The sequence below is a fragment of the Calidris pugnax genome, unplaced genomic scaffold (genome assembly GCF_001431845.1).
Source record: "Calidris pugnax isolate Ruff unplaced genomic scaffold, ASM143184v1 scaffold12, whole genome shotgun sequence".
In the NCBI taxonomy this organism is placed as follows: Eukaryota; Metazoa; Chordata; class Aves; order Charadriiformes; family Scolopacidae; genus Calidris; species Calidris pugnax.
Genome location: NW_015090767.1, coordinates 1,011,866 through 1,034,256, shown reverse-complemented (window position 1 = coordinate 1,034,256; position 22,391 = coordinate 1,011,866). Strand labels below are relative to the sequence as shown.

General features: G+C 38.3%; 1 protein-coding gene across 1 annotated transcript in view; it reads left to right on the top strand.

Annotated features, from left to right (window-relative positions):
- ADGRB3 (adhesion G protein-coupled receptor B3) overlaps positions 1 to 22,391 on the top strand; it is a 450,308-nt gene that overhangs the window by 187,598 nt on the left and 240,319 nt on the right. Inside the window, exons 8-9 of the mRNA XM_014937019.1 lie at positions 7,607 to 7,708; positions 8,258 to 8,364. Coding sequence (XP_014792505.1) covers positions 7,607 to 7,708; positions 8,258 to 8,364 — 209 coding nt within the window. The remainder of the gene's footprint in view (positions 1 to 7,606; positions 7,709 to 8,257; positions 8,365 to 22,391) is intronic.

The following is a 22,391-nucleotide window of genomic DNA, read 5'->3' as shown; positions in this document are numbered from 1 at the left end:
ATAGAAAGTTATCAGAAGAATATTTCATTGCCTAGGTATGCCTGTATTATTTGCAGCTGCAATGATTTGCTACAGCAATTCTCCCTGAATGCACTGTCTCAGAATATCAGGGCTGGTTTTGTAAATTACAGCATTCCTTTTATCCAGTATACAAGAGATGTCTTTGTAAAATGTTTTGGGGTAAATTTCAGTGCAGTAAAGATAAAGGAAAATGTGAACCTTACTGTACTGCATAAACTGAATGAATACATAAGCAACATTTTATAAAAAGGGAAGTAATTTAAAATCAAAAAGGCACTTCTTTCCTGTTTTAACATAATGCTTAAATAAATATATTTGTAACGCTTTTTACTTTGCCTTCCCAACAAATTTAAATCTTCCCCCCTGAAAGTTGATAAAAGTGTAGTTTTGAGCTCCTTCAAAAGTGATGAATAAGCAAGAGCAGCTGGTGAATCTGATAATACTTATCTGTAAAGACACATTGTCCTAAAGTAAAAGAATGCATTCTTGGATAGGTGTGAGATAACAAAATAAGGTGTAAGTAATATAGGATGTCTTAGCCATTCACTTGGGAATTTATATGTTCTGAGCTGCAAGCCAGGAAGCAGCAAAAATCAATCTAGCAATCTCTCTGACTTCTGGACGTTTTGATGGCTATGTTCTCTGCCGTTCAGGGAGGGGACTTAAATGGCAGGGATGCCTTGGGTCAGGAAATGGGAAATATATCAGATGTGAATTTTATGTTATCAAGCCCACATTTTCATAGGCAGCATGTTTATCCCTTGACAGCCATCAAAGAACAGTTTTCAAGGTATTTGCAGTAGAGCAGAACAATGAATCTCATTGTATTTGAAGAACAACAAAAGGACTATTTGTAGTTTTAAAATTATAATACTATACCGGAGAAGTTAAGCGAATTTAACTTCTGAAATGATGTCTTTAATTTTAATAAAACATTCATTATCTAAAAAGCAGTATAAAACAGTATTTGTACTGGATTCCTAAACAAATTATAATTTCCATAGTTAATGCAGATTTCCTCTATAAAAGCACAGCACTCAGGGAAGGTTAATGTGAATCTTCTCAATAAGCAGACATTCAGATCAGCCAGCTAGTGCTTATAAAACTAATCTTGAAATAACTTGCATTTATACATTTAAAAGTATAACCATGCTGCTGGAGTCCAATTTTCAAAGGTTGCCACCTGCTGTTAATAAAATATTTTACAGAGATATATACAAGTCAAATGCACACAGCACTTTATTTGCCAGTGGATAAACTTATTTATTTGGTTAATTCCAGATTAGAATCAGTGTGCTTATAGAAACCATAACATAAAGCACCTTTAAGAAGCTGTACTTGTGCAGAAGATCATACATACATGAAGAACAGATTTAAGTTATCTGCTTCTAGACTGACGTTTACTAAAACACCTCAGATTTAAATGCAGACAGTGGATAACTTACCAAAATTTTATAATGTGATATGCAAATTTACATTTTATAAACACCAAGCAAAATTTCAAAGTACTATACAGAGATACCATTCAAAGTGTAAGTAAATTTCACGATTTGTATGCTTTTCTTCCATAGCCCTAAAATAGTTCAGAAAGCCTGTTTTTGTCTCAGTGGTTTATTTTTCTGTGTAAGTCATTGAGAAACATGAGCTAAACTAAAACGTTGATTAATAATAAAATGTTATTTTTTCTTATATTAATGTTGCTTTGCCATTAGTGCAAGACCAGATCCTCATCTCTGTAAATCTGCATAACATATTTGTAAAGTGGATGAATCTGCACCTATTTGTTTGACCCAGAGGGCTATAGATTTACAAAAAGTTTAATTGGAGCTGACTTTAAACTGTGGAAGCAAAAGGAGAATTAAATCGTTTTATATCATGCTGGTGGCTGCTAAAAAGATACTTTGCAAACAGAACTGTTGACTTGGCTGACTGAAAATCTTGACTGGGCTTTTTGTAGTTTGGGTTCTGCATTATGTGAATATTATACAAGATTTTCTTCATAGTCAATCAGTGGTTCTCTTCAGATTGTTCGGGCAGAGACTGAATTATATCAGATACTCCTGGAAGCTGGATCTAAGTAGCACTAAAAAAGGCAGGCTTAGAACTATTATCTGAAAGCAGGCTTATCAGACAGCTTGGTTTCTGGACAAACGTTAGGTATCTTTCTGTGTTATTTATTTCTATTCACAATTAGAAATCTTAAAACTATAGTTGTTTCCTTCCATTGTGTAATATTCTGGGAACAAAAAAAATGAAGATCTGAAGAGACTTTGTCTTCAGTCATTGCTTCTTTCTTCTATTCCGAATGCCTAAAGTTAGATTTCATTCCTAGTAGGTCAGCAGTGTTAGGGGTTTAATACTCTGCATTCAAAGCATCATTTTGTGAAAGATATCTTCAGAAAGTTGGAAACAAATCAAGAGTAAGGCAAAAACCTTCTAGGTTTGCTAAGGAGCTAGTCACACAGGAATCACTGTGGAAAACTTATGCAGGATGAATGAACAATAGGTCTGTCCCATAGGAATAAAGGAGACAGCTAGGTAAAAAAGAAATTGCAACCCATGACTGATAACTAGTTACATGGCAAACTGATCAGAAACCTTTAGAGAAATATGTAAGAGAGATAAGGTAAGTCCCATCAAATGTGTCAGAGAAAACTAAGAGATGTGGGAACTGAAAACAAAGTACAGGAGAGAAGACTTCTGTAAATTTATTTTTGTAAAAATAGGAGAATGTTCTTATGACAGTTTTAAGAACACCTTTAATAATATCTTAGGTTTCAATAATATAGTATTGGTTTCTAGAAATACTTAATTCTCTAATAATTAATTCTATAATAATTCAGAATAGGGTCATAGAATGGCTAGAGCTGGAAGGGACCTTAAAGATCATCCAGTTCCAACCCCCCTGCCACTGGCAGAGACACCTCCCACCGGACCAAGTTGCTCAAAGCCCCATCCAGCCTCACCTCAAACACTTCCAGGGATGGGGGATCCACCACTTCTCTGGGCAACCTGTTCCAGTGCCTCACCACCTTCACAGTAAAGAATTTCTTCTAATACATAATCTAAATTTCCCTGCTTCTATTTAAAACCATTTAAAAATGGTTTAAAACTATTACCCTTCGCCCTATAACTACATTCCTTGATAAAGAGTCCCTCTCCATCTTTCCTGTAGTCTCCTTTTAGGTACTGGAAAGCCCCTATACGGTCTCCCCAGAGCCTTCTCTTCTCCAGGCTGAACAACCCCAACTCTCTCAACCTATCCTCACAGTAGAAATGTTTCAGCTCTCTGATCATCTTTGTGGCCCTCCTCTGGAGTCAGTCCACCATGTCCATGTCTTTCTTATGTCGGGGACTCAAGAGCTGGACGCAGTACTACAGGTGGGCTCTCACAGGAGCAGAGTAGAGGGGCAGAATCACCTCCCTCAACCTGCTGGCCACACTTCCTGTGCTGCAGCCCAGAATACAATGGGCTTTCTGGGCTGCAAATGCACGTTCCCAGCTCATGTGGAACTTTTCATCAACCGAGATCCCCCAGGTCCTTCTCCTCAGGGCTGCCCTCAACCCATTCTCTGCCCAGCCTGTATCTGTGCTTGGGATCGCCCCGACCCACATACAGGACCTTGCACTTGTCCTTGTGGAACTTGAGGTTTGCACAGGCCCACCTCTCAAGCCTGATTGTATCTGTGCTTGGGATCGCCCCGACCCACGTACAGGAACTTGCACTTGACCTTGTTCAACTTCATGAGGTTTGCACAGGCCTGCCTCTTAAGCCTGATCCTCTGGATGGCATCCCTTCCCTCCAGCATGTTGGCTGCACTTGGTGTCATTGGCAAACTTGCTGAGGGTGCACTCAATCCCACTGCACAGGTAACGGAGAAAGATGTTAAACAGCACTGGGACCAGTGTTGACCCCTGAGGAGCATCACTTGTCACAGACAGAAAGATGTTAAACAGCACTGGGACCAGTGCTGACCCCTGAGGAGCATCACTCGTCACAGACCCCCACTTGGACATCAAGACATTGACTGCAGCTTTTTGAGTGTGGCCATCCAGCCAATTCCTTATCCACCGAGTGGTCCATCAGTCAGACCCATGTCTCTCCAATTTAGAGACAAGGATGTTGTGCAGAACAGTGCCAAATGCTTTGCACAAGTCCAGACAGATGATGTCAGTTGCTCTTCCCTTATACAGCTCTTCCCTAGGCTGTAATGCCTTCATAGAAATCCACCGTATTTGTGAGGCATGATTTGTCCTTAGTGTTGACTGCCACCAGCAGGTCTATACATGTGCCAATATTTATGCTTTACCCAGATTTTACTAAAAAAAAATCCTCAATATTTTTCTCATAATCCTATTGTTAGTGGATTTTTTTTCCCAAAATACTGAAAACAATGGAAGACCATCTTGTTTGTTAACAAAAAGATAACGGAGCACAACTGCTGCTGAAGACTAGCGAATAATTTCCTACTGAGGGCAGAAGGTTTCTTTATAGGCAATATGAGCTACATAAGATAGAATATGAGAAGGGTGAAGATAGAAGGGTGAAGGGTGAAGATTCCAGTTATCAACAACTAAACAATAAAATTAAACTTTTGGGGTTTGTTTTGTCTCTGATTACGATCCTATTCTACAAGATGTTCAAAAGCTTTTCTCCGCTGCCTTTGTTTAAGATAATTTTTCCTGTGGCATTGAATTAGGATTCAGGAGAGGGACTGTAGTTCTGGCTCCATTTGTGAGGTACCATGTGCCACTGGCTAACTTGCCTCACCCTTCCATTCCCCTTTCCCATATTTTTTTGTTAGCTGCCCAGGCAGCTCCTAAGCTCTGGGAGGTTGTGCGTGACTCTTGCTGTCTCTGTGCGTCACACACAGCTTCCTCAGATCCTCAGAGCCTCCTGGAGATGCGTGTCCTCTCACCAGGAATGTCAGAGGGAGACTGTGCTTCTGCACCACTGACTTTGTTGAGTGTTTGTGCTTAGGTGGGATGAATTCAGGCCTGTCATTACAGGAATATAACATGGTAAATTTGAGTACATGCTCTGTGTGGGAAGGTAATGCTGAATCACATCGTCAGTGAAAAAGATATCTGCCTTTTATTTGCTGCTTTTAGCAAATTTACCTCAGTATTTGCTGTTTGCTTCCAAATTTTAGCAATCGTCTATGATTTTGTACAGCTAACTCACATATATCTGTGGGTGTGTTATGAATTAATTGCGCCATAGCTACAGAAATACCTGAACTGGTCCTGGGCAGAGCCAGCAGGGCCAGCGAGGCTTTTTAATTCTGATATAATACCCCTCCAGCGTGACTGCAATGTCTCCATGGGCAACGTGGGCTGGAGCCTCACAGATGCTTTAATGTGGGTGGGTGCCTGATCAGCAAGCTCTGCCAGATAGACTTCAGCTGTGGGAAGAGCTGGTTTGTTTTTTATGAGCCGCATTCCTTGATACAAGGGACTTGTGCAATGCACTGCAGGGCACATAGATGCACTGCACAGAGTCAGCCAGGGACCAGGAAAACTTGTTTGTGATACCTCTCCCAAACTCTGGCTTGCTCCCACACCTCTTTCCTGGTAACTACAGGTCACGGGGCTTTTACTTTGCACACAACACACATGTGCAGACATTGTCTCTGTCACTAGGCTAAAATTAAAAATGTAATTTTGAGTTCTGAAAAGTGTGATGCAAAAGCACACAAGTAGTACCCTTCCAAATACATTGGAAATCTCTGGTATTACCTGTGATTTAACACAAAAGAGAAAATATGGTGTATAAAGTATGTGTTTATATGTATGTATGTGTTTCTTTTCAGAAAAAAACGCACATTTAACATTCAATATTTGGAGGGAAGTCACAGCTTTAATTCTGAGAATTAGCACCTATTAGTGAACACACCACATTTGAAATGGCCACAGCTGCATGACAAATACACTTCTCAGAGAGCTCTAAGCTCCAGCACATTTATGTAATTTACTGTATTACCTCTGTATTTTGTTAATTTACACTCCCCAAATCAGAACATTTATTTTGCTTATAAGGTCATAATAGGATGGTAATTGCATTTGCTTATGTCACCAGATGCTTGTGTTTAACAAAATCTGGCTTTTCCCATTGCAGCACTGGCCCGATGCACTCACTTTATGGGCATGGCTGAAGCAGTGTTAGCATTCTAGACTATGAATATAACTAACTTGCTCTGGGTTTTGCCATTAGTGGATCTCTTGCTTTTTTAGCAGCACCAACTGTCTTGATTTTCAGTTCAAGAATGTTGTTGGTGAGGCGAATTTAGCAAGCAATTTTTCTGCCCAACCGCGATTCGTGTTAGTGTTACTGAGCCCCCTGCAAGGTGTTCTTTGTCCTCCACAAAGAGAGGGTACAGCTTTGTGCAAAAGTCTGCTCAGTGCCCTTGCTCACCTCAGTCTTCCCTTAGCAGAAGTACAGAAGGGGGAAGATGGACAGTTTTAAGGGTTAGGCAATGGGATGGGCAAAATCTATAGTCTGTTTCTGCCTCTGCTAGAGATTTCCCATGCAACCACAGGTGAATCACTGCATTGCTTTCTGCCTTTTCACCCCATCTGTTACAGTGATAGAATTTCCTTCCTCTTTGTGTTTTTCTTGTTTTGTAACCACTTTGCTGTAATACAGTGGGGTTGCAATTTTCCTGAAATACGTATAACTTTTAAACAACTCGTAGGTTTTCTCTGCTGAACTTGGAATGAATTAGATTTCAGGAACTAGCATTTGCCAACGCTCTAAGTTGTAAGATGACTTCAGCCAGATGTTTGCTGTGTTAATCTAATTTTCTCAAAAATCATAAACTGGGAATCTACAGTAAAGAATACAAAGAGTGAAAGGAATTTCTAAGTCATGACCATGTGAAAATAAAACAAGAAGCATTTGCAAAAGCTTCTTTTTCTCCATGCAGTTGTTACTACAGAACTGTGAAAGTATTTTTCCTCTTTAAATGGTATTGCAATAACCAGTAAAAAGGCCGTTTTGTTTTATAGCCACTCAGTCCCACAGTATTGACTATACTTGCTTAATTCCCAACTTGTACTGCAACGCATTTCAAAGAAATAACCTGCTTTTTGTTTTTTAGAATATAGAGCTCTCATCTGATAGCTTTAGCACATTTAATGTTTCAGCTGTGGATTCACAATTCATTCTTTCACATACAGTTTAAGTTTTAGAAAAATCTTAAAAAATTTTAGTGTGATAAGCATCACAACTTACTACATTTCAAGTATCATTGTTTTCTGATAGATGCTTAATGTTATTGATCAAAAACAGAGCAACAAGAAAAGATTCAAACCTATTAATATTGCAGCTACAAACTAAAGAGTGTTAGCTGAAGAGAAGAAAGACACAGACTATATGAAATAAAAACCATCACAAAGACAGATATACAATAATTACAGGGTTTGAATTTTTGCATTTGTGTACTTCATTCTTTAAATTAAACCAAATGATGTTAACATACACATATTAGGAAAAATTAGGACAAGACTGAAGACTCACTTTTCTGATATAAAATGTCTGTTTTATGCTAATATTTCTATTTATATTCTCATTTCTAAATGGTAGCACCTTATGAAATATGTCCTGAAGACTATTTGATGTCAATGGTGTGGAAAAGGACCGCAGCCGGGGACATGGCATTCAATCGCTGTCCTCTCAATGCCACAGGTACAGTATTACTTTGACATTATATGGTGATAAAAAGGGGAGAAATTTTTCACATTGTGTTTTAGACTTAATCATTACTAGATTCGTATACATATGTATATATGCATATATGTGAATATATCTATATAAACCCCACGTATTTACTTATGCATATATATACATATAGTGTATATATATATATATAAATATACTGTGTCTCTTATAGCTTACACATGGTCTGTGGTGAATATATATATATACACAAACATATATGCATTATAGCCAGAAAAAAAAAGCTGAGAAGAAATCAATTTGACAGGACCTATCATGCAAAGTGATAAAAATTAAGCAAAACAAAATCTTTTTAATCAAGAAAATACTGCTAAAAACCCACCAAGTGACCACTGAAATGTGTTTCAGAATCTTAATACTACTCTCTATATACTGATGATCATTGCATGAAATTGTTTCTCTGTGTGCTTTTGCAATAGCATGGAATGTAGTTTAAGTAAGGCTCATTCTTTCCAGTTGCTCTCACTTACACAGATATTTTGTCTTTGTGACTTGCAGGCACCACTAGCAGACGCTGCTCTCTCAGTGTTCATGGAGTAGCCTTCTGGGAACATCCAAGCTTTGCTAGATGCATATCAAATGAGTACAGACACTTGCAGCATTCAGTAGGTGCAAAGCCAGCTTTAGTACTTGCTCTGTTTATTCATTACTAATCATTGCTGTGAAAAAAAAACCGTACTTATTTATTCTCAAGTCAGATTTCTGATAAGAAATGCCATGAGGAAAATAGACCTAAGAAAGTATAATTTATATTCACATATATTATTCTGATCTTTTTTATTGGTGGTGGTTGAGTGAAAGCAGCTTTGTCTTACTGTAGAAACTGAAAAATGAATCAGATTCCCTTTTTCATGTCCATTGTGTGAAATTTGTATAGGGGTCACAGGTAACTCACATATTTTGGTTTATTAGAAAGTGAGGTTTACTGAAGGAGTGACTTGCTGAGTAATTTTATAATAACTTGAACTCTTTATTTGCACACGAGGAAGTCATAAACGGTATTTCTTTTTGCTATCAAATTTGGAACTTCGGCTTCAAATGTAACAATAGGATATTACTATAGGGTGAAGCTATTGCAGTGTCTTGGAAAAAGTAAAGTAGATGAAGAAATATTATGGGGTGGGTTTTTTTAGTATGCTTAACAAAATGTTTCTTTGCAAAACATATGCATTATACATTTATCTACTGCCTAAATGTTTAGTAGGGGGGGAGCTACAGAGGTGGCTTCTGTGAGAAGCTGCCAGAAGCTTCCCCTATGTCCAATAGAGCCAATGCCAGCCATCTCCAAGGTGGACCTGCAGCTGGCCAAGGCCAAGCCCATCAGCAACAGTGGTAGCACCTCTGTGGTAACATATTTAAGAAGGGGGGAAAAAACTGCACAACAGCAACTGCAGCCAGAGAGAGGAGTGAGAATACACAAACCAACTCTGCGGACAGCAGTGAAGGAGGAGGGGGACATTGCTCTTAGTCTGCCTCCTTTGCCAAAGGCTGCTGCTCCATTAATCATTCAGCAGAGGGGCACTAATACAGCTGTGTGCTTCATAACTTCCCAAACAAGTGCAACACTTCTGTAGCATGTTTAAAAATCTTCGGGAGCTTGAAAAGTGGTAGCCTGGCTGACATTCCTCCAATCTGGCTTCCCACTTAGAAGAGATTTTGATTAATTCCTTTGAGCTGCTTTTCTGTTTCATTAGATTCCAACTTAATTGAGGCCTGAGATTTCAGCCAAAGAAAGCCTTATTCTTAAAATAACACGGAGTAAATTGTCAAAACAATTTTCCCTGCTACAGAGAAACTTCCCTATTTTATATAGCTGTCTACATCCCTTTAGTGTTCATGTTGGAAAAAAAAACAACTGAAGTTCATTGTAACTGTTTTGCATTTTATATTTTAGATATTTTATATTTTTGCAACAGCTGCATATAGTATGTCTAAATGTGCTTTATGGGTGTGGACAGCTATACATTTGTATTTAATTTGCTTAGAAACTGTGTTTTAGTTTTGAATGCTAATAATGTAATATTGTAGAAGAAAAAATTCACATTTTGTGAGTGAAAACATTGATATATTTCAAAGTGAAGCAAATTACTTCTCTTTTACTTGCTATTTTTGCATTTAAATATGACAATCTTCTGAAATATTTAAATGATATTGAAATATTTTAAAGGATTTATTCCTCTTGACTTGCCTGAACAGAAGACCATTCCTTTAGAGTTTTATTCCTCTGATCAGCACTCCTTGTGGCACTGATTCTGTAGTGATATTCAGCCTTTTCTTTTTATGCTATTGCTAGAAGTCATTCCTAAGCAACTGCGACAGTGGTAAAAGCTCTTTCATGTTATTCACTGGCTTGACTCACCTGGCTAACTTTTGGTGAGGCACTAATATTTTTTGAAGAGCTGTAAGTCTGGCACGAAGGAGTCATTTCTGCACAAAGTAAGGCATTTCTAGCCCTGATCAAATTTATCTGTTCTTCTACATTTCCGTTTTTAAAATATTAAATACTATTAGACCACACTGTGAAATTCTCTTTTGCCAAAGAACGTTTAAAAATAGCTAAAGCGTCTTTAAAATTACACAAGCATCTAAACATCATCTTACTGCTGCACAAAATTTCAGGCTAGCTTATCTGCATACAAATTAAAGGAGAAAAGTGGATTTCTTCTACACTTGGGAGCTGTTCACAGAGAAAATGAGCTCGTCTTACATCTGACTGCATCTCAAAGTGAACAACACAGCATATTAAAGAATCGTAGAAAATAGAGGTAAAGGCCTATAAGGTCATCGCCCTGCAAATCTAGGCTTGTCCCCCCACGATACATCTGTCAGCTCTATAAATCTCTGAAAATAGGGCTTTATAAGGAAGCTGCTGACAGACGGTGTTGCTATAATAAATATGTGTGCTTATGAAAGCATTTATGAGATGCCTCAGCATGCTTAACTTGCCAATAATGTTATTTTACCAACTCAGAGCAGGAGTGGTGAGGAGTGTAACTCAGTTGTGTGAATGTTCCTATAAAATCAGAGTCTGAGCTTTCATTTCTTACCTGAAATCCCTACAACAAGAAGAGGTGTACAGTCTTCAAAAGTGATATTTCTGAAGTTGATGTAAAGCAGTTGATATACATACAATACTTAATACATTAAAGCATGCCCACCTAGAGGAATACAGACAGGTCCCTGTCTCTTTGTCCTCCCAAGAAGCCACATATGATTCAAATGACATGATTTAAGACCATGCTAATGAGCAGTCTCCCAAATTATGTCTAGCACCCTTCAGAGGAGAGCATGGCAGAGAGAAAATTCACAGCAGGCAATAAAACCATCATTTTCTGGGACAGGGGAGGGAATGGGAGTTCAGCTTGAGGGATACAAGCTGTCTGTGCTAAATGGCCTCAGGGCTAAACAATATTCCCGTGGCTATTTTATTTACCTGTGTTTATATAGTAAAAATACCTTGCATTTGGGTAGCTTGGGCTGTGAGTAGAAAAGTTTGTGCCTACATGTGTCCATATTGCAGTACTGTGTCCAGTTCTGGGGTCTCTAGTACTGGAGGGGTATGGTGCTCCTAGAACAAGTCCAGCAAAGATGGTGAGATGGTGAGATGATTAAGGAACCAGAGGATCTCTCCTGTGTGGAAAGGCAGGGCACTGGCACCTCAGAAGAAAGCGGGGTTTTCCAGTGGTTAAATGGAATTGTCTAGATACGTGGACCACTTTTTGATACATATATCAAAATATTGTACTTAATATTCTATGACAACAGTTTCAGAGTAATTCACAATCATTAATTAATATATCTCCTCAACATATGCTTGAGATCAGGGTCTACTGCATCTCCGTTTTTCGCTGATGTGGAACTGAGGGAGAGGAATTAAGCAGGAAATTGATCTCTGGTCTTCTGAGTTAGAGCCTAGCCACTGTTCCTTCTTCATGTCCATACCTCGCCAGCACAGCACAGAAAAGCTCTGTCATGGTAAAAATATAATAACTACAGAGCCTCTGAAGAGAGTATACACTGGAACATGATGAAACAGTGAAGGGGAATAGTTTGACTCGTGGAGTGGAGATTGGCAGTCAGGTTGCATCTGTGGAGGGCACAGTGCCCTGCACAATTCATGTGTAGGAGCTTGAGTAAAAGCAGTTAAGAGGATGATGCACTTCAGCTATGCCACTGTTGTACAGACTGTACTTTCATCAGTTTATTTTACCTTGTGCGCTATGGAATACAGGTCCCTTTTAAAACTAGGGTTGATAATTAGATCTCTTTGAATAAATAGAACCAATTAGTCATGAATAATTTAGCCAACATTTGGTACAAATCAGTCATCAAATGAATTCAACAAATAACCATTTCACCAGCTTATACAGCTGGTTGACTAACATGAAAAAATGTTCACTGAACAAATTAAGGGACAAAAATGCTAAAATCCATGAAATAAACCCATGGGAAATTATTTGGTTAGCTCTAATAATAATACATAGAGAACCTAATTAGGATTATTTTTACTAAGCACTGTAAGTGGAAAATGCGAAGTGATAAATAGGTATGCTTTGCCTTTGGATTCGGGAACTCAGGGATCAACCAATAACTTGATGAACAGAAAAAGAAACATCACAGATTATATATCAGGTTTTGTTCTGGATTTCTTACATTGCCCTAGTGTGTTTGCAGTACCTGCTGCTTTGCACTAAGAAAATGCTCTTAGTTGTGTATGGTGTTTCAGGACTGTTACCAGACATCTTCGCAGATAAGAAGGAATATTTTGCCCAACGATGTGCAGTTTGTTAAATTTGTTCTTGAGAAAGAGGAGATTACGGCAAAGAAGGTCTGCCAAGTATCTGTTTTATTGTGGATGGAGATGAAATAGTTATAAGGATGACTAAGTTTTAGGATGGCAGGGAATATCCTTTCTTCATTTCCTTCTGGATAGTTCTTGGTCACATACTGATCACCAGGTTTCAGTTAATAGGGAGGAATTTCCCTCCTTCACTAGTTCCAGATTATATTCTCAGAATTTGGAGGTGTTTTCCCCTCTGTGGGATAGACATGGTTTGGGTTTTCAGACCATTTTAACAAATCAATTAGTGCTATAGCAAAAAATATGGACCTTGTTAAAGTCTGTTCTCTCTTTCAAGCTTTGGCAGATAGTTTCATTTTCTGAAAATTTAACTCCTTTGGTCTAACTATCATATTTTAATCTCTTTAAAGAGTATCTGTTGATACCTTAATGTACTATTATTTATAGAAAGGCAGCTTAGAGGACAATCTGATCACCCAAGCTTACTGTATACTATTATAAAATATTCTCTTTATTGCTTACTGTCTTCTCTTGATCTGGAAGCAGAAGACAGTCTGCCTAATTATTTTACCTAAAATTGTTTACTTGAGCCAGTACTTAGTTAATTTGGAGTAGTGTTTTCAAGATATTTTTTCACGAAAGAAAGACCTAAAATTGTTTACTTGAGCCAGTACTTATTTAATTTGGAGTAGTGTTTTCCAAGATATTTTTTCACAAAAGAATAATATCTCCAAAATATTCTAAAATATTATTCTGCATACATGGAATTTTGTAAATAGATGGGACATTACCCAACTCCACTGTCTGAATATACGGTCAAGTCAGGTTTAGCATCACCATGAGAGATTGAAAACTGAATCTTGTGGCACAAAGAAATTAAAGCAAAAGGCACAGTGCATGTGTGTATTTTGTCTGCCACAATCAAGCCAGCTGGGCTGTGTAATGGATACCTTGAGACAGACCAAACTTCAAATTTAGTCCTTTGCATGTATTTCATTTCTAGGATTTCAAATGTATGTTAGGAAGATATTAATTTAAATATCTCCAAAATATTCTAAAATATTATTCTGCATACATGGAATTTTGTAAATAGATGGGACATTACCCAACTCCACTGTCTGAATATACGGTCAAGTCAGGTTTAGCATCACCATGAGAGATTGAAAACTGAATCTTGTGGCACAAAGAAATTAAAGCAAAAGGCACAGTGCATGTGTGTATTTTGTCTGCCACAATCAAGCCAGCTGGGCTGTGTAATGGATACCTTGAGACAGACCAAACTTCAAATTTAGTCCTTTGCATGTATTTCATTTCTAGGATTTCAAATGTATGTTAGGAAGATATTAATTTTTTTTTTTGCTGCAACAATTGTTTAGTACATAAGGTGATATCTAACTTCTGGTTTGGTCTTTATTCCTTTCTAGATGTTAAGTCTAGAAAGGGACTGTCATGATTAATTATTGTGACTTTCTGTATTTAATCTCTTTAAAGAGTATCTGTTGATACCTTAATGTACTGTTATTTATAGAAAGGCAGCTTAGAGGACGATCTGATCACCCAAGCTTACACTGTATACTATTATAAAATATTCTCCTTATTGCTTACTATCTTCTCTTGATCTGGAAGCAGAAGACAGTCTGCCTAATTATTTTACCTAAAATTGTTTACTTGAGCCAGTACTTATTTAATTTGGAGTAGTGTTTTCCAAGATATTTTTTCACAAAAGAATAATATCTCCAAAATATTCTAAAATATTATTCTGCATACATGGAATTTTGTAAATAGATGGGACATTACCCAACTCCACTGTCTGAATATACGGTCAAGTCAGGTTTAGCATCACCATGAGAGATTGAAAACTGAATCTTGTGACACAAAGAAATTAAAGCAAAAGGCACAGTGCATGTGTGTATTTTGTCTGCCACAATCAAGCCAGCTGGGCTGTGTAATGGATACCTTGAGACAGACCAAACTTCAAATTTAGTCCTTTGCATGTATTTCATTTCTAGGATTTCAAATGTATGTTAGGAAGATATTAATTTTTTTTTTTGCTGCAACAATTGTTTAGTACATAAGGTGATATCTAACTTCTGGTTTGGTCTTTATTCCTTTCTAGATGTTAAGTCTAGAAAGGGACTGTCATGATTAATTATTGTGACTTCCTGCGCGACCTCTTCTTGAACTAGAATATCCCTAATAGGAAGACATCTAGTCTTCACTGTAAAACGTAATGTAACAGAGAATGCATTCTCAAAGACTTTTTTTTCCCGAATTTTTACTTCTATTCTTGCAAGTTTCAACCAGCACACCTCAAGTGGTTTGGATCAGCAGAGAAATTTCATGCTCTGCTTTGATGCTTTGAGTTGAAGGGACTGTCATGATTAATTATTGTGACTTCCTGCGCGACCTCTTCTTGAACTAGAATATCCCTAATAGGAAGACATCTAGTCTTCACTGTAAAACGTAATGTAACAGAGAATGCATTCTCAAAGACTTTTTTTTCCCGAATTTTTACTTCTATTCTTGCAAGTTTCAACCAGCACACCTCAAGTGGTTTGGATCAGCAGAGAAATTTCATGCTCTGCTTTGATGCTTTGAGTTGTTTTTTTTTTAAATTTTTTTTCTTTTACTTCATTCATTTGGATAAACAAGGTACAATCTTTCCTGAGAATAAGAAATTCAACTATTTGTACTGGATGTGAGTGACTGCAGGGCCAAGAATAGAATCAGTGATTAAAAGCCCACAAGCCTACCTCAGATGCTGTCTGAGAAAAAAACAGTCACTGAAATGCCTCAAAAAAGAGTTATTTTCATACTCCCGCCTATCAAATTTGAAACTCTACAAACAAGAAGATTAAGAAGCAAGACCCAGCATTAGGAATATCCTACATCATCCTTTGTATGAACAACTGCTTCTGAGAGGCATAGCTAAAGACTTCTTCATCTATTCTCAATCCATTCCATGGATGACAGCCACCTAAATTAGGAAAAAAAAAAGAAAACAAACAAAACCAGACAAAAAACCCAAACCAGAACAAAGAAACTACTCCGGATGACAGCCACCTAAATTAGGAAAAAAAAAGAAAACAAACAAAACCAAACAAAAAATCCAAACCAGAACAAAGAAACTACTCCACCCCTCACCTAACTCCCCAAAATATAAAAATAATTAAAAAAAACCCAACCCAAGAAGCAAAAGACTTGAATGAGAGCTCATGGAGAAGGTGAAAATTACATAAAAATAGCTTGGTGTGGAAGAGCTACGAGTTTTCTTATCTTATGAGATATTTATTAAATGGATATCTGAAACCTGTGACCATTTTTAATGAAAATCATCAATGAATAAGATCTTACCATGGAGTATTAGAACGTGATTTTGTGTACATGTAGAAAACACTTGAATATATAGGACTATTTCTGTTTTCTTCTCTCTTATGCATGCATTCTGAGTGACAGGATTTATTGAATCAGAAAAAAAGACAATTTTATGAAGGATCTGTTAAAAAATATAGGTAACATATCACTAACTCACCACACACTGGTGAGGTCACTTTAGCCCTTTTGCCTAAAGTAAGTCTTCTCAAAATGGCTTTTGGACACTTTAGTTTAGAAGAGATTTGTATTATGCTCATAAATAATGAGGAAGACTAAAGCCTGTCATCAAGAGACTTTGTTTCTGAAGGTCATCTCCAATATTATCAGAAAATCTCTTCTAATGCAGCTCATTTTCTAAACCTGTGTATCACCTGGATGATGAAATTCTTCATTTAGTTGCTTCAATAAAAGTAAGGAACTAATTTATGCCAATTTGAGTGGTATAACAGCCAAATCAAACACGCATTTGTGCAAACTGGGCTGCTTTTCTATCAGAAAGAGGAAGTTGGAAAAACAAAAAAAACTCTTAACTCTTCAGTCTTAGGAAGGAAAAATCTGCATATGAAATATCACACTGGTGTCAAGATATTAGCACTTATGAAAGAGCATGGGAAAGAGCAGGTGAATCTTTTCATATTAAACTGATAAAATAGCCATGAAAATGCATTTCTGCTGCTCCTAATTCATACCATAATTTTGTTTTCCCTTTTTCCACAGCAGTGTTATTCACAATTTTGCAAGTGCTCGGCTAAAATATAATTTGATAAAAAGAACTCTGAGGTGAATAATGATTTGTTCAGCTGCAGCTCATTAGAGATGATTTTGTTTTTCCACATTATATTACAAGGGCAGCACATCAGCCTGTTCATGTCCTCCTCAGTGAAATGGCTGCTGTACTCTGGGGAATGAAAGGCTTCCTCCTAAAAATTTTACTGCTCCTTTTTTGCTAGTTTAGTGCTTCATTTCTTTTTATATAGCTGCAGAGCAAAGCAGCCAGGCTTAGTTTTGTAGATTTGAATGTACAGGCCTCAATAATAACATTTTTCTTCTTCCTCTTTCTATGCTTTTATTGGTATACGCCAGCTTTTCATCTTCAGCTTTGCAGCCTTTCATAGGCAGTGGGGGTTATATTCGTAAATGATCTGCTTGCCTTGCCTCGCCTCCCTCGTAAGCCCAGAATCGGCAGGAATCAGCTCTGTTTTGTCATCTTCAAATCTTGACAGGACGATGGTAAACCGTTTTCTCTCATCAGAAAGCAACTGATCAAGAGATTGTGTCAGGCAAAAGTTTCCACATGCATCCCTGACATTTCCTATCCTGCATAGGAGATGACTACAACTTCAGAAAAAAACCTAATTGCTTCAGTATTGGTGTTTTCTTGATGGTGGTGGCACTCATTTGGTTTTGAGAAAACTCTGCCTTCTCTGCCCTGCAAAAACCATTGCACAGACTGGAATGTTGTTTTTTTGAGTGCTTTCAACACCATGTTATAAAGTTAGTATGGCATTCTAAGATCTAATAACAGATATGGACAAGCTGGAGAGTTGGGCAGAGAGGAACATGATGAAATTCAACAAGGGCTGCACCTGGGGAGGAATACCCTCCTGCACCAGGACAGGTTGGGGGTGACCTGCTGGAGAGCAGCTCTGAGGAGAAAGACCTGGGAGTCCTGGTGGATAACAGGATGCCCATGAGCCAGCGATGGGCCCTTGTGGCCAAAAAGGCCAATGGCATCCTGGGGGACATCAGGAAGAGTGTGGCCAGCAGGTAGAGGGAGGTCACCCTCGCCTTCTACTCTGCCCTGGGGAGGCCCCATCTGGAGCACTGGGACCAGTTCTGGGCTCCCCAGTTCCAGAAGGACAGGGAACTGCTGGAGAGGGGACAGCAGAGGCTACAGAGATGATGAGGGGCCTGGAGCATCTCCTTTATGAGAACAGGCTGGGTCTTTTTGGTCTAGAGAAGACTGAGGGGGGATCTGTTCAACACCTATAAATACTTGAAGGGTGGGTGTCAGGAGGACGGGGCTGGTCTTTCTTCAGTCGTGCCCAGGGACAGGACAAGAGGAAATGGGCACAAACTTGAATATAAGAGGTTCCACCTAAACATGAGGAGGAATATCTTTACTGTGAGGGTGGCAGAGCCCTGGGACAGGCTGCCCCAGAGAGGTGGTGGAGTCTCCTTCTCTGGAGACATTCAAGTCCACCTGGACATGTTCCTGTGGGACCTGCTCTGGGTGGACCTGCTCTGGCAGGGGGTTGGACTAGATAATCTCGAGAGGTCCCTTCCAACCCCATAGCATTCTGTGATTCTGTGATCTGCTTCACTCTCTGTAAATAAATGTGCACTTCATCAAAGAGAGGAAATAATCCAATACTTCATCCACTCATATGAAATATGTGTGCTAGAAAACAACTGCTCCATCCCAAAGGTATGGCTGCTTCTTTTGTAACTGTCTGTATTACAATAGGCACCAGAAATAAGCAGCTTAGGATCAGGAGAATGAAATGTGTTTAAAGCTACTGTGGTACCTTCTCCACTAATGAAATTCTAGTTGTTCTTGCCAACATACACGTGCACTCCAATCTGAGAGATGCTTAGAGTGGCAGAAAACATTTCCCTACTATTCTGCATGAGCATGTCACAACTTAATTCGATTGGATAAGTTGCTTTCCTTTCCTTCTGCTTTTGAATATCTGATTTTTAATAGCCAACCCATCCCACTTGTTAAATTCAAAGAAAAGTCCCACTATCATCTCAGCATCCATAATCATCTTTCCATGTTTGCTTTACCAAAGAGTAATCAGTGTGTTAAATGAAATGTGCTCCCGTGGTTTCTGCTGCTGCTGTCTCTGCTGCAGCCATCAGCAGCTGAGTTTTCCCCAATCACACTGATACTCCAGATCAACCAGCACTGCAGCCAACAGATGAACTCCACTGGGGTATGGACAGAGGGAAAACAAGAGGTGAAGGCCATTTAGGAACTCATTAAAGAAAGAATTAATGTCATTTTTCCTTAAAATCTACCAGAACTTTGGGAACCTTTCCTCTCACCCAGCTGCAGAATGACTGCAGGATCTGGGTAGGCAGTTAGCTGCAAAGCAGTGCTCACAGCAGCTTACTTTTACAGTCCTTCCCCTGCCTTTTTTTTGTCCACTACTTCATTTGTTGTATTCCTCCACCATGTTTAAGCTCAGATTTCCTAAGTATGTGAGGCACAAAGGATTTTTCTCTTGCCCATTACTTAACGCAGTACTCCCATGCAGAAATTCGGGCTCCCCAGTCATGTTAATTTCCTTGAAGAAACCATTCTGGTTTGTCCTGCAAACAGGAGTGTCATTGGAATGACTGTATAGAAACATAAAATCAAAGAAGTACAGAAATTGGTCGAATCAAATAAATATATAAATTGAAGCCCTTAATCAGAGCTTTATGTTTTAGGGACACATACATATCAGGATGGCCATGTACTATAAAAAAAAAAAAGAAAGACAACTCATTGATATGATGTCCCTTTGTGACCCCCAGCCTCAGCCATTCAGTCAGCATGGAGAGCCAGGGAACTTTACCTCCAGCCATGTTATGTCTGTCATATGAAAATAACCCTGACAGAGTCCTCATTCTCTTTTTTTCTCTCCACTCTTGCTCTTGTCACGTTGCAATACACATACATAACACTAATCCTGAAGACATGCCCTCTGGTTAAAAAAGGACACAACAATAACAACAACAAGATCTCTCACACAGCATGCCAACGTGAGCAGGATTTAATCACAGATAATTGGAGCGTTTAATAGCAGTACTTAATAAAAGAATAATAGAAATCCTGGTCAACAAAGACAGTGGTAAGTATAAGGAGAAAAAAAAAAAAAAAGCACTCCCAAAAGAAATGATCTGTTTAATGAATATTCATTTCTCATCCCTAGAGCCATTTGTTGCTCTACAGAACAGCAGTTGTATCTATTCAAAATATCTATTAAGATATTTTGTTGAATCCATGCAGAAATCAAAATACTGAAACTTTATAATTGCTTTCTCTGTCACCTATTTGGTGGTTTTATCTCAAGGACTAGAATATGTGACAATATTGATGATGATAAAAATAAGAGAATTATGGAAAGCGTAAAGTAGGAAAAAAAAAAAAAATCTCCTGAGCAAAATAATAGGAGTCTTCTTGTGAAAGAGAGAAAGAGGGTACAGAAGGAATCAGGCATCCCTCTGAACTTTTCACGTTCTTCTTCTAAAAACAAGACTTTCGCAGATGCTAGATGATTTTTTTAAAGATTCTCCGATACACCTCATCACACATAGAAGAGCACATACCTAGAAGAGCACATACAATCTCTCTGAATGTCAATGTTGGTAGCTGTAAAAGCATGATTAATGCAAAATCATTAATTTATAATTATTGACGGGGTAAGATTAGAGGCCACAAATTTCAGGTAATGTGATTCAGAGCATTCAAGGTAGGATTCCATGTGCTCTGGATTGTTCTGTAGAGGAATCAACACTCTGAAGACCTTTTAGGTTTCTCGTACATTTGTGTAATTCAAGTGGCTATTGTAGGTGATATGAATATTCCTTCCTGTTCTCCATCTTAAGAGCATTGTGAATAATATTTTACAAATTACTGGTGTTGGGTTGTGAAGATGCTAAGCAAAATGGTTTGCAGATTGTGAGCAATTTCAGGATATATTTTTATTTCAAACTATCTTTCCTCGCTTCTATCAAAGGCTTCCTAATTTGGGTTCTTGTAGTCCCCACTTTCATAAAATATATTAATGACATGAATCCAACATCATCCTAAAAAATAATGAAAAAAGGATGGTGGTGCAGTTACTCTTCAAATTAATGACTCTTTTCAATATTTTATAGGTTTCTTGAGGGTTCATTGTTTTCTGTCCTTTTAAACCATGCCTAGCTGTTAAATTTGTAGTAATTATTATGCAGTAATAAATCTGTACTCCAGTGCCAAAGGCCTAGGAGCTTTGACTTTGTAAAAACGCATTTTTATTATATCATACTTTCTGATAAATGGAGGGACAAAGGAAGTTGGACCCTGAGTCAAAGTCCAGTTAAACATTTTGGTAGTTTTTCAAATATGCAGCCATACAGTGCAGGCAGCTGGAGGCTGGGCTGACAACTGAAGTATCACTTTAACAGCTGCTTCATTTCACTGTCTCTCGGCTCATAAACTTTATTTTTGATGAGCCTGCCTGTAAGACCACTAAAAAATGACCTTCACAGAGAACTACAAGGACCTACAGTGGTGACCATAAATAGCATTCTTGGACAGTGCATAATATCACAGTGACCATAGCACAGCAGTATAGTGAAAAAGATGTTATACTCACTCCTGATGAAAAAATTCCTTATTTTCACACTGAAAGATTCTTGTCGTAGCTGTGCAAGCAGTCCACTGCCTTCAGCTCTCACTAATCTGGACATCTTCGTTAGCTTTAATCATGTTGCACCATTTTATATCAACTGAGTGAATGGTCTGTGATTTTAACATTGTGTATAGGAGCTGTAGGCTACCTTTAAAGAAAATATATTATAAAATACATACTGTAATACATAATATACATACCTATCTAATATGTAATAATATAATACATATGTAATACATTATGTAATAAATGGATAATAGAGAGGCTGCTAATTCTTGCCTTGTCCTGCACGTTGCTTGCCAGACTGCAGTCAAAACTTTCTATTAATAATCTCTAGCTTTCACTCACTTTCCTTGCCTACTGCACATGGCAGTCTTCAGGTTTGTTGTGCCCCTTCTGAAGGGTGTGCTGCTCGTCCAACTCGAGGTAGTGTGAGCCTGGAGGGGCAGCTGAACGTGAGGGAAAGGAACTTCTGGGTTGGAGCTTGAGAGGGTGAAGGAAAGGTGCTCACCAAGTGGTGTGGCCCAAGGGAGGAGAGGTGCCTGTGCTGGGAAGCTGAGCTCTCTGGATTTGCTGGGTTTTTTAAGAACAGTTCCAAATTGAGCTGTAATTTTAAGAGGCAATAATTTTGAGGTGCTTTAAGCCCCCTGCACCCCAGCTCCGGCTACTTCTGAAGTAATAGGATTTATTAAATAGTAATTATTACTTCTGCAATAATTTAGTCCTGTAATATTGTCAGCACTTGCTAGACCTTTTTTATCAGTGTGTCCAAAAGCAATCAGTGTCTTGCAGAAGGCGCTATAGGGTACACTACAGCTCTGCTGCTAGACAGCTATGAAATTTTTCACTGAAAAGAAGGCTTTACTTGCTCAAAAGCTTAACTAACAGGTTTTGACTGGCATCATTTTAATTTACTATTTGCGTTCCAAAACAGCTGAGACCAAGAATGATGTGTGTTATGCGTGGTCCAAAACCAACAACAAATTGGCCCCTGTGGTCTTTAAAATGTGATTTTAAAGTCTAGCAGGAGCATGGAAAAACAAATGGGGGGTGAACATACAGATGGAGC